At 38.0% G+C, this 15,483-nt stretch overlaps 1 protein-coding gene across 3 annotated transcripts; it reads left to right on the top strand.

Moving 5' to 3' along the window:
- The first annotated feature begins 1,614 nt into the window (after nt 1-1,614).
- eef1db (eukaryotic translation elongation factor 1 delta b (guanine nucleotide exchange protein)) lies at nt 1,615-13,884 on the top strand. 3 transcript variants are annotated; one of them, XM_028587760.1, is made up of 9 exons: nt 1,615-1,745; nt 7,357-7,474; nt 9,012-9,083; nt 10,230-10,292; nt 10,642-10,723; nt 11,919-12,031; nt 12,151-12,357; nt 12,908-13,102; nt 13,751-13,884. In XM_028587760.1, exons 2-9 carry the CDS (start codon nt 7,361-7,363, stop codon nt 13,787-13,789), a joined length of 885 nt encoding a protein of 294 aa, XP_028443561.1. In that variant the 5' UTR covers nt 1,615-1,745; nt 7,357-7,360; the 3' UTR covers nt 13,790-13,884. The 3 variants fall into 3 exon arrangements, with proteins under 3 accessions (XP_028443561.1, XP_028443562.1, XP_028443563.1); XM_028587762.1 differs by lacking the exon at nt 1,615-1,745 and adding an exon at nt 5,600-6,885; XM_028587761.1 differs by lacking the exon at nt 10,230-10,292.
- Nucleotides 13,885-15,483: the final 1,599 nt, after the last annotated feature.

The following is a 15,483-nucleotide window of genomic DNA, read 5'->3' as shown; positions in this document are numbered from 1 at the left end:
TGTGATATGATTAAAATCTCCAGAACAGCTCCTAAATCTGTTATAGTTTCACTTGCTTTTATATATCCTATAAAGAGAAGTCACACTAAATGATTGTTGTGCAGCCATTAGAAATAACAAAGGTTTAAAAATATTCCTGAAAAATAATATAAAACAAAACAAGAATCTAATTTCTATTTCAAGAGAATAAATTATGGGCTAAACACAGTGGTGGAATCTAATTTGAGTGCTGTATGTAAGTACAAATTTGAGGTACTTGTACCCAAGTATTTGTATTTTTATGCCACTTTATACTTCTACATCACATATTTTGGAAGCCAGTATTGCACTTTTTATGCCACTTCATTTCTTTGACAACTTTAGTTACTAGTGTCTTGGCAGATTCACATTTTCAGTCCAAGAAGCAACTTATATAATAAGGCCTTTCTAGTCATGATTGGGTTTATGTGCATGTAATGTGGCGTACATAATGAAAGTAAAATGTGTGGATGTACTGGTATTTAATTCTATTAAAATATAGTATCTACAGGTGCTATATACGACATTCAGAAAATGAATATAGCAGCAAACTTGTGAGCTAACCCCCCATTAACACTGTTGTATTTTTATGCCACTTTATACTTCTACAGCACATATTTTGGAAGCCAGTATTGTACTTTTTACGCCATATTATTTCTTTGACAACTTTAGTTACTAGTTTCTTGGCAGATTCACATTTTCAACTAATATATTATTATACAGTATTATAGATTAAGCTACCCAGCAGTATATAAAATAGTTGGAATTAGCTCCACATATAGCAGCTGCAATATTAAACCGATGTACACATTAATAATTATAATTCAAATAATGTAATATAAATTACCTAATACTTATGTGCTTTTACTTAGGTAAGATTTTGAAAGCAGGACTTTTACTTGTAACAGAGTATTTTTGCACTGCTATTGCTACTTTTAATTAAGAAAAGAGTTCCAAATACTTCTTCCACCACTGGCTTAAAGTCTTACTTTGCAGCACTGCATTAAGATTTGGGTAAATGAGTAAAGTTTTACAGCAACACATGCCATGCCACCAGGACAAAGGTTAAAAAAAATAAATACAGAAAGTGGTCCTTTTAACTAAATTTAGATCTCATCTATGTCTTTATTATGTAAAATACTGCACTAATAAAAAGCCCTTTGAGGTATTTAGTTTCATCTGATTTTACAACATCACATACAACACCAATCATTGCTACCCTTCACTGGTTACCTATGAGTTTTAGAATTGATTTTAAGATTTAACTGCTTGTTTTTAAAGCCTTGAATGTTTTGGCTCCAGTCTTTAGCCTATATGTGATTTGCTAATTTCCTATGAGCCTGATCACTTGAGATCCTCTGGCAGAACCCTACTAATGGTTCCAAGATCTTGACTTGTCAACAAAGGTCTAGTCTCATATCACGATATGGATATATTGCCCAGCCCTAGCACTTTGTAACTTTCTTTTTAAAAGGTGCTATATAAATAAAGCTATTACTATTATTATTATCATTGACTGTTAACAATACATAAGATTGAACATGGGGCATCAGGAAATATTAATGATATTAATGATTCATAACACAATCGCCGCTCCTCCTTGCTTCCTCCTCCTTGCTTCCTCCTCTTCCTCCCTCTCTTCCTCCTTCCCGTTGTCATTCACTAGCTGGAGAAACACGTTTTATCCACCGGCCTGGTCTCACACCGACGATACAGAAAAAACAGCAGTAAGTAACGTTAACGCTGACTGACAGCCGGTGATTAATCTTGGGATTTGTTTAAGAGACATTTTGGGAAATGAATGAACGCTCGGTGGTTAACAGACAGCAGGGACTCCCTCGGCGTGTGTTAGCCGAGGCTAGCTAACGGCTAGCTGGATGGGGCAGCTTGCTAATGCTAACGCTACCCAGAGCTGTCACGCCGGCTGGACACCGGCTTCAGTGGCCGCTGTTCTACACTGACGTTTTATATTAATGTCAAAGTTTTTTAAACTAATGGTTTAGTGTCACGTTTAAGAGCGTTATTTTGTTGTCGTGTTAAATGCTAAGCCATGGACTGACGCGTTATTACGAATCCCACTCGGTTTCGTTTCATACTAGCTAACGTTACAAGATGAAAGATGGCTGTTAGGGGTTAGCAGGGCACACGTTTTGATGATGACAGCTATGTTAAACCGCCTTTCTTTATTTGTTTGACATCTTGCACGACAGATTTTTCTTCGTGACATTAACCGTTAAACATTTCTGACCTTTAGTGAAAGTGTTGCGTTGTTTTCAGGTGTAGAGTCCTTTTTAAACAGGACCTATTTCCTCAGTGAATCTAACGTTAAGCAGTTATTTACAGATTTGGGCTTGATGATGGATTTAGTCCAGTTAAGAGGATGTGGTTTTATATTTAAACCATATAAACTAAATATAATTAGGCGGTATATCAGTGGTTAGGTTAGCATCTGCCTTGCCGAAGTGTCCTTGAGCAAATCACTGTACCCCACCCTTCCTGGGGTGTTGTACTGCATCTGACCCAGCAATTAACCTCATTGTGAAGCAGGTAAACTTGGATTGCTTCAGACACTTGGTAGTAGTTATCTGGGGTGACCTCCCCAAGTCTTGACATTATAGGGATGTTAATGTGCAACATTTAAAGGGTAACGCTGGCAATATTTTTATTTATTTATTATCAGATCCCATCTATAGACCAAAACTAACATTGAATTGACCCTATCAAAAAGTATTCTACGTATCTAAAGCATAATGTATTGATTCTGTGCCATAGAGCTCTATTGTTCAAAAACTTAAAAACATCAATGTTCCTTTATTACGATTAACACAGGCACTGTAGTTTATTTTGAGTCAATCCCACATGCACCATCTTGCTGCCGGAAATACTCACTAGGGCACCAACTGCGGCTTAAAATAGCCCACTGTTTTGAGTGACATTTGCTAAAAACTACAGTGCTCAGCTATTATAGGAATATGTTTTTTTTTTTATTATTTAAATGAGTGTATGTTAGAGCAGAGTGCCACAGACCTGGCAGAGAAGAGAAGTTGGAAAGTATTAGAGATGAGACTACCACATTGTTGGATACTGTGTTTTCAAGGGATTTGTAGAGAATAACAAAAATATGGAATATCTCCAGCCTTACCCTTTTAAATAAACGGCTGTCCATAGAGCTGCAGCTAAAGGATGCATCCTAAATGCTCACATAAATGCATGTGCAGCTGCCAGCATGGATTATGGTCTGCATACAATAGTGCAGTTTTCTAAGGTGTGTTCTTGATTGGATTGAAGTATTTTGATAGGACTGCTCTAACAGCAAAGGTTAATTTTTGATGAAAGTGAGCAAGAGAAACTGCCCCTAGTGTCTTCCCTTTTTAAAGAGTGGAGGAAAGCAGATACAGGGGAAAAGCTTTGGGATGCATCCAAGTTGTTGCTTGAAGTTCTTGCTTAATATCAGAATCTAGTTTAGCAAATAATAGTGCAAGTATTTTCCATATGAATCATCATTCAGGGGTAACGATCTGAAATCTGTAAGAAGGCAGAGTTTCACGTCGAGGTATTTATTTAGAGAAATCTTTAACACGTAGCTTCTTTCCCCTCATCTTGCATTCAGAATTTGACATGTGAGTATTGCTGTTAACTATCATTTGAGTTTTGCCTTTTGTACATAGTTAGTATACCCCTGTCTCAGTTCCATTGTTTTGCAAGGTGGTGATTGTTAAATTTCTTCTTCAATGGCTTGCGGTTAACTGGATGAAAAGAACGTGTTGAGCATTTGTCTTTGAATACTAGTTTAAGCTCAACACCTTTTACCCAGGAAGGTGAGTTAAGAGCTTGAATAAGATTTTCTAATAAACATTAAGCAGGAAATGCCTTCCCAAAACAGTGCCTTAATTCATTACAATGGTGTATTAGTGTTCAATATTCAATCAGTATCAATATTACTAACATCCACATGGTGAAACATTAAGGGAATGCATTTCCTGTATTGCATCAGGATAAGTTAACATTGTGAAAAAGGCATGGCTCGTGCAATGTGTGATTTGTTAGCAGAGCAAAACCTCAATACCTACCGGATTAATATTCTTGCATGAACATGTTAGTGTTTTTCACATATCCATCAATGTCAATGAGTGTGATTTCTTTTTTCTTTTAATGTTTTTCTGTAGACTTGTTACACCCTTTCCTTTTTGTGCATGCTGGCATGTCATTGTGTCAAGTTTTGTGCCTTATTTATTTTATTTTTTTTAATTGAAATAATTGAATTTTTACCAAGAACAGTTTACAATAGAGTCACAGTGATAGGAAAAATGAGTGTTGGTTAGACACCGGACATTTGATTTTTGAATTTATGTTGAAATCTATAATGCTCTGACTAGCTGTATGCTGTGATAAACCAGGGTCACTTGGTGCTGCATGATCTGCATTATTATATAGACTTCCTCTGAATATACATTTGATAAATGCCTTTGCAGGATGAGCATAATAACGATGGGCTAAAGGGTTTTATTGGCACTGCAGAAAGCTACTCTGTCATTTAAAAACCTATAGAATAAGCTAAAATCAGAAATTCCATGATGTTAAATTCATTTCCCCATCTGGCTAATTATAACTTGAAAGCTGTGTTTCCTTTTTTTAATGAATACTGTAGTAGCAATTACTGTTATGTACTTGAAAGCAGTCGTCGCAAGCAATGGCTTTATAAGCAATCTTGGGCTTTTATAAGGATTTATATGAAAGTGTAAATGACTTGTTGGTTTGGGAAATCATTGTGTAGCAGGAAAAACTGCAACTCAGACTCGCATTTTCTAATTTTTGCTTCGCTTATAATCGACTGGCATTTAATCAAAAGCATTAGCACCCTGGTGTTAACTTTCCTCTACTTGCATATATTCTTGAATGTGAGCCAAGTTGGGACATTTCCTTTACAAATTTACAAGCAAGTAGATTTCATTCTCTAAACAATTTGAGTTTATCTGCATGGGTTTCTTCTAATTTTCTGCATGCTGCTTGCTTTTCTCTGGGACTGATTTGGAGACTGACTGTTGAGACTAGAGCTGGCCCGATACCTTTTTTTGCTTACCGATTCCTGAACTTGCGTATCGGCTGATACCGAGTACCGATCCGATACCAGCGTGTCATATATTTTATTATGTTTTAACAACTGTATACTACTATCCCTGTATGGATGTGATATTATTTCTATCTTTGTTGTCGGTCTGGCTCAGGTTAAACTCTTTGTAAAACATGAACAAACACAAACAATGAATGCCACAGAACTTTCTTTTATTCTCCAGTTTGACAGTCCGTTATAACGGAACAAGAACATGAATAAACTACTTTAACGTAGATTTTCTTTAGGGCTTTATTACGTGGTATCGGATCGGTGCATAAACTCCAGTACTTCCAGATACCAGTTTTAGGCAGTATTGGTCCATCTCTAGTTGAGACTGATTCATTTCTAACACTAGGTCTAATAGATCAATCCCTTTCTGTCTCTTAGCCTTTCTGCGTCTCTAACTAATCCAAAAGCCTGTTCCTGTTATTCTCCCCCCCCCCCCCACCCCTCTGCAACGGATCAAAGATGATGTCAAAGAAGATTTCCCAGTGCTCTGCGCTGGATCAGTCGGAGCATGATCTGCCTCCCAGCCATAGTCAGGTTGACCGGTCCGCAAATGCAGCACTGGGGTCTAGGAACCAAGCTGAATCAGGTCATAGAAACGGAGAGACGGCGTCTTCTTCCCCAGAGAGCGGCAGCTTGAACGGAGACGGAAAGCGCAGCGGGAAAAGCCGCCGCCGCAAGAAACGTTCATCCAATCCCGAGAGTCGCTCTGAGGGGACGGTTGACACGAAGACCAAGAATGGCGAGAAGCCAGACAAAAGGGCCAGCCAGCCACCATCTGACCCCCGCACCGGGCTGATCGGCCTGCAGTCCGAGTGTGCTAGTGTTTGGTTCGACCGCAGCGTCTACGAGCAAGCCGAGAGCCTCTACCAGTGTTGGTTGGCGAGCTCCTCCAGCGCGACCACCAAGTCAAAGCGGTCGCCGCCAGCCCCGGGGAATCTCTCAAACACTCCGTCGGCTGCGGCTCCATCTTCCTCAGGGCAGGTGTGCCACCATGGCGATCAGGTAGCCTGCCACCACGTTGTCCAGTCCGTGTGGGTGAACAAGACGACCTTTGACCAAGCAGAGCGCCGCTTTGTTATAGAATCCGTGCAGCCGCCTATACCAAACTCTCTGAACCTTCCATCTCCGCCTAACCGCTCCACTGCACCCAGAACACCCGATGAAGGATACCAGTCTCTAGCCCCGACACCTGCAACCCCTGTCATCCAACAAGCAGCTGTCACGCCGAGCGGTCGACAATCGATTAACGGGCTGCCCCGCATCCCCGTGGAGCTGCTTGGAGACGTGTGGCTGGAGAAGCCGCTGTATGACCGCGCCGAAGCAGCCTTCTACCAGAATCTGTACGGCAACAGTTCCTCCAAACGCTCCGGCTGCGCCGCCACTTCCAGAAGTAGCGACCACCCTCAAAGCCTTGTAGAAGAGGAGGAGGAGGAGGAAGGAGAAGCCGAGGAAGTGGCAGTGGAGGCAAAACATGTGGTCCCGCAGGGTAAAGCAGAAGTCTTCCACGCTCTGCTCCCTATTCAGGAGGAAGATGAGCCAGCTGAGGTCTTGGAAAAAGAAGTTTCGGGGGCTGGAGTCTGCTTCTTGGTTCACCCCGACAGCGAGCGGGTGTGGCTGGACAAGTGGCGGTATGATGCTGCGGAGAGCCGTTTCCACGGATCCAATGGGAGTGGAGCTGTGGTGGTGAAGAAGAGTCGGAGGCCAGAAGCGGCATCAGTTGCCTCCACGGCCCCACTGAGGGACAAGTATGACCAAACCGAGAGAATGGAGTCGTTCCAGATGTTTCCGTTTTTATCCTTTTTTTTTTTTTTCTTTATTGTTTTTATTTTATGTAATCATGGGTTTCCCTTTTCAGTTTTGAATGTGTGAACATTTTTCTTTTTTCATTGTTCTTTGCTCATTTGTTCTTTTATTCTTGTGGTCTGTTGGAAAATTAACTGTGTGACTGATGTTTGTATTACCATTGTTGTGTTATGCCAAAGTAACTTCATTTAAGTTTTTTTTTTTATAGTTTCATTGGGGTGGTCCGTTTTGTGGGCAGTGTAGATTAAAGAATACAATAAGCCATTTTTAAGATAGAGTATAATATTTTACAGCTAATTTTTTTTATATTAATTATAACTTGTTATAATAATATATATTTTTTCTTTTCCCCCGAACCTCCTGTGTCCTGTCCTACATCCCTCTCTTGTCGCTCCTTGCTCTCTCCTCTGTAGCACCATGAGTTCAGTAGACTTTCTGTCCCAGGAGAAGATCTGGTTTGACAAACCTCGCTACGATGAGGCAGAAAGACGCTTCTATGAGCGCACAAACGGCTCCTCCCAACCAATGCAGGTACCCACACTGCCTCAGAGGTTCACTTTATGTTCAGTCTTTTGCTTTAAGTTATCACTCCTCCCATCTGAAGTACTGTAGCAAGATTGCTCCAACCATTTGACCATCATGTTGACATTACTTGTTAGTTCTTAAAGGTCACATATTATGCTTTTCCGTGTTTTCTGTCATATCTACAATGTTATAATGTTGGATTTTCATGTTGAACATGGCCAAAACTTCAAATAATTAGGTAAATGTATTTTAGAGCAACCCCGTGAGCTAAAACGTTCAGATTTCCAACTTTTCTGAACACTCCGGTTTCAACTGTTTTTTTTCTACTCTCGGCTAAGTGTTATGCAACTCTAAGTCAAACTTCTAGGATTGGTCATCTGCTCCAAGTAGACAGGACTGGAGTGTGTATTTTTTTTTTTTTTTTTTTTTTTTTTTTTTTTTTTTTAAAGCCACTGCGGTGTTAATGTTGTTGTGTGTAACTACATGCTAACTGCAGTAAACAATGTCACCTTGGCTGCCAGTGTCGTTAAATTCTCCCCAATTCCGAGTCACATTACTCCTGAAACATTTTCTGTTAGTAGTATTTGGTTTAAAAACCTCTTTCTATTAGTGTCAACTGAAGTAGCTACATGGCTAACGGCAGTAAAAGATGTTATCTGGGCTGCCAATGTTGTTAAATTCTCCCCAATTCCGGGTCGCATTACTGCTAAAATGCATTAGATTTTTTTGACGGTAGAAAGTGCTGCTTCGTTCCACTACAATCTAACGTTAGCATACTGCTAACTTAAGTAACTACATGCTAACGCAACATAGCTGTAATCTCAACCAATGGTGGTCATTTCTCCCAAAATTCCAGTCACTTTACTGCTGTGGCGTGTCCGGTTGGGTAGTATTTGGTTTAGAAGCCTTTATTGTTTTATCACGGTACAAAGTCCTGCTATATACTCCGTTAGAGTAGCTCCAGCATCAGGAAGTGCGCTGGCCAATCAGAGCAGACTGGACTTTTTTGGGACGAGGGCTTAAAGAGACAGGCGCTCCTACAGAGCGTGAGTACAGGTGCAGCAGTCATGGGCAGTATAAGAAAAATATTTATTTTTTTAGCATTAAAAGCATTTAAACATGTTCTAGTACAAACACAAAATGCAAGTATTGACTGAAAATGCTATATAATAGTTGCCCTTTAAAGTTCTCTTTTGTGTGAATTTCTTATAACCGTTGGTATCTGGTCAAAAATAACTATGGTATTTGATTTTTGTGTTAGTACTCAACCCTATACTGGAGCCATTTAAAAAAAAATATATATATGAATTTTGTGTCTTAATTTGACCTAATTATTATTATTTTTTTACACCAAATTACATTACCTGACATTTTTAGGCACAAATGACTTGCAGTTTCAGATTTAAAATGTTGATGCAGTCTATCCACACTGCACATAAAAGCCATGAGATGAGGAGGTAGTTGGCAAATGTTTGAAATGACACATTTAATCTTTACAAAGTAAAGGATAAATTGGTGTTGACTTCAGTTCATTTTCTTTAAGGATGTCGGCGCTAACAGCATTCTGCAAGACATTGCTCGGGCCCGGGAGAACATCCAGAAGTCTCTAGCAGGAGTAAGTACATGTTATGTGCCGTGTTCTGCCTCTTATCTCACATTTTCCACCTTTACTCAAGGACTGTACGTGTATCGTGAGCGGTCAAGGTCCCACTTGACCTATATAGCACTTTGCTTTAAATGTTCCAGTATAATAGGATGCGTGTAAGGATAAGGTTTACGAACTAGCTTCACACCTTTTGTACACATGATGAAGGTTGTGAGAATGTGTATCTGTATATTTTTTGCTGTGAAAGGATTTCATCTGCCAACACTTTGTGGACCTGCACATTACAACTGAAAAAACCGGCCTTGAAAAGACAAAAACCTCTGCAGCTGCATAAACGTCCTTCTTGCTTGTGTCACTCAGCTTTAGTGGCCTGAAAATCTTATCAGGTGAAACATGGAGGAAGAAAACCTTCAATGAAAGGCACACTTTTCTAATTGCTCAGCATACTGTGCATTGCTGATCGTTGCTGAATGAACAAAAGCAAGTGTGTAACATGTTCTTTTACTTTCAGGAACAAAATGTTAACATTTAGGAAAATGAATATCGCAGTCATGTTTTGTATCTCTAAAATCACTTCCTTTTTTCAATGTCATTATTCTGCTGAAGGTTTGCGGAAGTGGCAGCAAGGTTTCCCTGCTGACAGGTTTATTACATTTTGAATTTGGTTGTGGGGAGTTAAACAATGCAGACAAACTAATCTTTTGCCACGTTTTAACATTTGTTGAGAGACTTGAAAACCAACTAGTTTGTCTCGTGTTATGTGTTATTGGCACTTTGTGCCTTTTCACACAACTAGACCTTTCATAGCTAGTGGTAATAAGAACAGTGTAGTTGAATAAGTGTAGTTGATGGCTACAATCGGACCATCTTTAGTATCTTGGACATGTAACTTGAACATGCCTATGATTTGTTTAACATATTTGAGCTTGTTTATTTGAATACTATATAGAAGCTTGGTGGTCCTGTGAAGCCATACAAACCTTACTCTACAGAGACGTTGGTGTTATCTTCCATGAGCTCCCAGCTCTACTGTTTTTCCTTGGCTCATTTGCTTTCTGTTCACTCCTCAGTAGCGCTCCATAAGCATGTACTTCATTCAGTTGTGTTCCTCCTTCCCTCCCTTTTTCATGCTTTAAATCCCCTCCTTCCCCCCAGCTGAAGACAACACTGTGTAACAGAGGGTCTGGTCAGCCTTCCCTGAGCCAACAGTCCCAGCTTGTAAGTGCCGCCAAGTCTTGTGTGTCTCTGGAAGCTCCTTTTGCCGCTCTGTCAGTGGACCTCACTGACATCCATGCTCAAGTTTGAGTTTATTAGACCTTTAGTCAGCTTTTTGATTGTATTTTTGTGTGGAGTGTTGGAGCTACCTACCACTTATATTTCTGCCAGGCTCCATCTACAGCTCCTATATCTCTGCTGAGATGGACGCTTGCTGTGTGTTGCCTGTTCATATATATGGGGTCTGGTTAATAGTCCTGGGTGTGATGAAAGGGCTAATATGATTCGGCCATTAGATGTTGCTCTCTCTTAACTGTCATTTATTTTCTCCTATTGTGTCTTTACTGTGCAGAGCAGCAGCAGTGCAGCTGATCAAGGAGAAATCATCTGTCGCATCAAGAGCCTGGAGCTGGAGAACCACAGCTTACATAAAGGTGGGTTTGTTTGGTTACTTATAAAATAATGCTTTTTGTTTTCTTACGAGAGATGTATTATGAATTTTAACCCTTTTTATGATTACTATACTCTGACTTTTTTATGACTTACTATGCTACGACTTTTCTATGACTTCTTGTGACATACTGTATTATGACTTTTTTCAATGTTTGATACATGACTTTTTTTCGAAATGCTATACTATGGATTTTTTCAACATACTTTACTACGAATTTTTCCAATATACTGTACTATATTTTTTTTCGTAATACTAGGACTATGATTTTTTTTCCTACATAGTATACAATTACTTTTTTAACATGCTATACTATGACTTTTTTCAACATACTAATAATTATGAATTGTTATGATTTTTTTTCTACATAAACGTAACTTTTGTCGATATACTATGACTTTAATGATTTTTTTCTACATACTATACAGATTTTTTTTTTTGACTTTTTACAAACTATACTATGAATTTTTTTAACATACTATAATATGACTTTTTATGATTTTTTTTTTTTTTTTTTTTTTTTTTTTTTTTTTATACTGACTTTTAAAAAAAACATTTTTTGACATAATCTACAATGACTTTTTTCAACTTACTATACCATGACTTCGAAATTCTATGCTATCAATGACTTTGGACTTTTTTTCTACATACTATGAATTTTCATGGCATTTTTTTTTTTCAACCTACTAAAATATGACTTTTAGACATACTATGAGTTTTTATGACATACTTTACAATAATTTTTTTAAACTTTTTTCTATATATTGCACTATGAATTTTGATCTTTTTTCCTACATACTGACTTTTTCATGATTTATTTTCTACATACTATATTATGACGTTTTTCTATATTCTATGCCATGACTTTTCTTGACTTTTTTTCTATATGCTACACTATAATTTTTTTTTACTTTTTTCAACATACTATGACTTTAACATTCTATACAATGACTTTCTGTATGACTTATTTTCTAAATACTATGACTTTTGTTAACAACATACTATTTTTGACATGCTATACTATGACTTTTTTTCGACATACTTACTGACTTTTTTCCTAATTTTTTTCAACATTATACTAGTATACAACATACTATACTATGACTTTTTAAGTTCACTCTACTACCATGGTGTATTTTTTTCATGTAAGACTCATTGACTCTGGTCTGTGTCTTTAGTGGTGGATGACTTGAGGGCTGCACTTTCCAAACTGGAATGTCGGGTATCTGTTCTGGAGAAATCTCCTGCAGCTGTGACCCCTGTTACTTCTCCTTCAGTACCCTACACAAATGTGAGTTATTACAGACTGCTTTTACCAAATCAGTCATCTTGTGTTTTAGTTGTATTTTACCTCCAGTACATCACCATATACCCCTCTGTAGGCATGTGATTTATTTTTACTCTGTTCAGGGCACTACAGTCCAGCAGAAGACCAGCGCCCCCGTTAAAGATGAGGAGGAAGACGATGATGATGATGATGATATTGACCTGTTTGGCAGTGATGATGACGAAGAGGCAGATAAACTCAAAGAGCAGAGGTTGAAGGAGTATGCAGAGAAGAAGGCCAAGAAGCCCGGCATCATCGCCAAGTCTTCCATTTTATTGGATGTCAAACCTGTAAGTCTGACCAGATTTACTCAAAAGTCAATGTCTCCTACAGGAGCCTAAAACTATAGCTAAAGCCCAGACATAATGCATTTCAGAATCAGCTTTATTGGCCAAGAATGTGCACACATACAGGAAATGTGACTGTTTTGAGGTACTCTCAATGTACTTACAAACACCAAGAACATATTTACAATTTACAGGGTAATAGAAATAGACATACAGCTAAAAACGGGGACAACAAAGATGGGTAAAAATAAACAGAACCACTATGTACATAGAAGCAGGTGAAAAGATAGGTGTGTGTGTGTGTGTGTGTGTGTGTGTGTGTGTGTGTGTGTGTGTGTGTGTGTGTGTGTGTGTGTGTGTGTGTGTGTGTGTGTGTGTGTGTGTGTGTGTGTGTGTGTGTGTGTGTGTGTGTGTGTGTGTGTGTGTGTGTGTGTGTGTGTGTACACACAAATACAATGACCAACAAACATCTATATACACAATTTGTATTTAAGTTTGATACTGACTGCCCCACTTTGACCTTGTGTTCTATCACCACTCGTGCCTTTTTTAGTGGGACGATGAAACTGACATGGTGAAGCTGGAGGAGTGTGTGCGCTCAGTGCAGGCGGACGGCCTGTTATGGGGCACGTCCAAACTGGTTCCTGTCGGTTACGGCATCAAAAAGCTCCAGATCGCATGTGTGGTGGAGGACGACAAGGTGGGAACAGACATGTTAGAGGAAGAGATCACCAAGTTCGAGGACTATGTAAGTACTTTGCAACACACACTTACTTACAATGCAACAGCACCATAAAATACACCCTCTAAAATGACCATAATGTTTAATCAGCCCCTCTACAATAAAACCTGAACATTATAACCTTCATAAAGGTAGGATGGATTGCAAGACTGTTGGTCTGCATTAGTTTTAGCTTGTTATAAACAGCAGTTAAGTTAAATCCGCTTCTCTCTGCCTTTGTCTTTTTCACATAGAACCTTGCTGGTTAGTTAAATTTTAACTGACGTCAGGCTGGTCTGGCAGAGGTCTGTTCAAACAAGTGCTAACGTTGTGCTCTGTGGAAAAAAAATAAAAATAAAATAACAATGGCAGAGAGAAACAGACTTTTCACTTCCAGGTGAAAACATGGAAGCCAGTGCCGTATGCTTGGTGTGTTGTCATGCCAGGCTTCGCAGTGGCGGCTGATTCATGAGGAGTGATGTTCTCTCCTTAGTCTGAAGATTATATAGAAATCATGCTCTCTTCTTCACACAAAAGGTGACAGAGTTGAATCTGAAAACACTATCACTGAAAAGAGAGTAACATGAGTAAAAAAAATCAGAAAATTGTCATTGAAAAACACATCAGAGTAAACTGTAAACTAATTGTGAGTTTCTCCTTTTTGCTCTGTTTCAGATCCAGAGTGTTGACGTAGCAGCTTTCAACAAGATCTGATTCCAGTGTGTCTCTTTCTGTCTTTCGTCACGCCTAGTTTCTCTGCTGATTGTGTCAATGGTTAATAATAATAAAAACAAACTCCTGCACTTGTTTAATGTGTTCTTGTCCTATTTTCTTGTCAGATAAATACTTACCTCTTGTGGGGCATGCAGATAGTTTGGGTTTAATTTGTTCAGATGAAGCAATTCTGTTAGCTTGTTAGCACCACAAACACAATTCCATTTACCTCCATAGTATTGAGGTGGAGGCAGAAGTCTCACAGATGTAGGACTCAAAACCTGAGCAAATGAACCAAAACTATCTGCATGTCTTAATATCCACAGTAAGATGAATATAATGCAGGTTCTTACCTTAGCTCAGTACACCAACGTCTGATGAAGATGGAGACATCCTGGTCAGTTTCATGCATCCACACGGACCAGCGAAAATCTTCCACTGGCCTACAAGACTGGATTGGATGCCTGTTGGGTACCTCGCCAGGAAGTGCTGTGCATCATTGATCCCTCAACTACAAGAAATGGAAAACAATAGTTCCAAGAATAATAAAGGAAAACTGGACCATCAAAAAATGAATTTCCTTGAACACCGTTTTTGTTCATCCAATAAATTCCAGTAATTTTGCCATACAGGATGACTATGTTGGTAATTTAAAATTGTAAATGCATAGACTGACTCACTGACATTTCTTCCTCAGCTTTAATAAAATTTACATTTTTAATATTTCATATTTCTATGACTGTCTGTTACAAGTGTAAGAAATGTTTCTTCACAGAAAACGTAAAGATGGAGTGATAAGATTTACATTTTCATATTTCTGCAATGAATAATACTAAAAAGACATTTTCTATGATTTATTCTGACATACTATACTCTGACTTTTTCATAATTTTTTTCACACTACTATGGCTATTTTATAATTTCTTTTATGACATACTATGCTATGACTTTTCATGATTTTTCTCACTGTACTATGACTTATAATTTCTTTTATGACATACTATGCTATGACTTATAATTTGTATTATTACATACTATGCTATGACTTTATGATATACTAAACTATGACTTTATTATTTTTATGATGTAATATACTGTGACTTTTTATGACATACTATAGTATGACATTTTGTGATTTTTTTTAAGACATACTATACTTTAGCTTTAACTAGAAAATGTATTTCCTGCAGAAAATGCTGAAACGCTAATTGCTAAAGCAAAACTGGATTGCTGGCATAATTGGGTAAGAAGAAGGTGACGTAGTGAGAATATTTGGAAAAGTGGGGATGGTTTTAATTAGTATGAATTTCAATGAAATGTTGAATAATACCAATAATGTATTAAACAAAAGTGGAATATGAGAAGTTTTTTTTTGAAAAGAAAAGTAATAGTATAGTTTGTTGGAAAAAGTCATGAAAAAGTCATAGTATAGTATGTTGAAAAAAAGTCATAGTATAGTATGTTGAAAAAAAGTCATAGTATAGTATGTCGGAAAAAAGTGATAAAAAGTTATGGTATAGTATGTTGAAAATAGTTACAGTATGTGGAAAAAAGTGATAAAAAAGTCAATATTGTATGTCGAAAATTGTCATAGCATAGTCGAAAAAGTGATTAAAAAAAAGTCATATCATAGTATGTCGAAAGAAATGACAAAAGTTTTAGTATAGTATATCTACAAAAGTCATAGTATGTCA

The sequence above is a fragment of the Perca flavescens genome, chromosome 9 (genome assembly GCF_004354835.1).
Source record: "Perca flavescens isolate YP-PL-M2 chromosome 9, PFLA_1.0, whole genome shotgun sequence".
Classification (NCBI taxonomy): domain Eukaryota; kingdom Metazoa; phylum Chordata; class Actinopteri; order Perciformes; family Percidae; genus Perca; species Perca flavescens.
The sequence above is the reverse complement of the archived record's forward strand: the minus strand, read 5'-3'. Positions and strand labels throughout refer to the sequence as shown.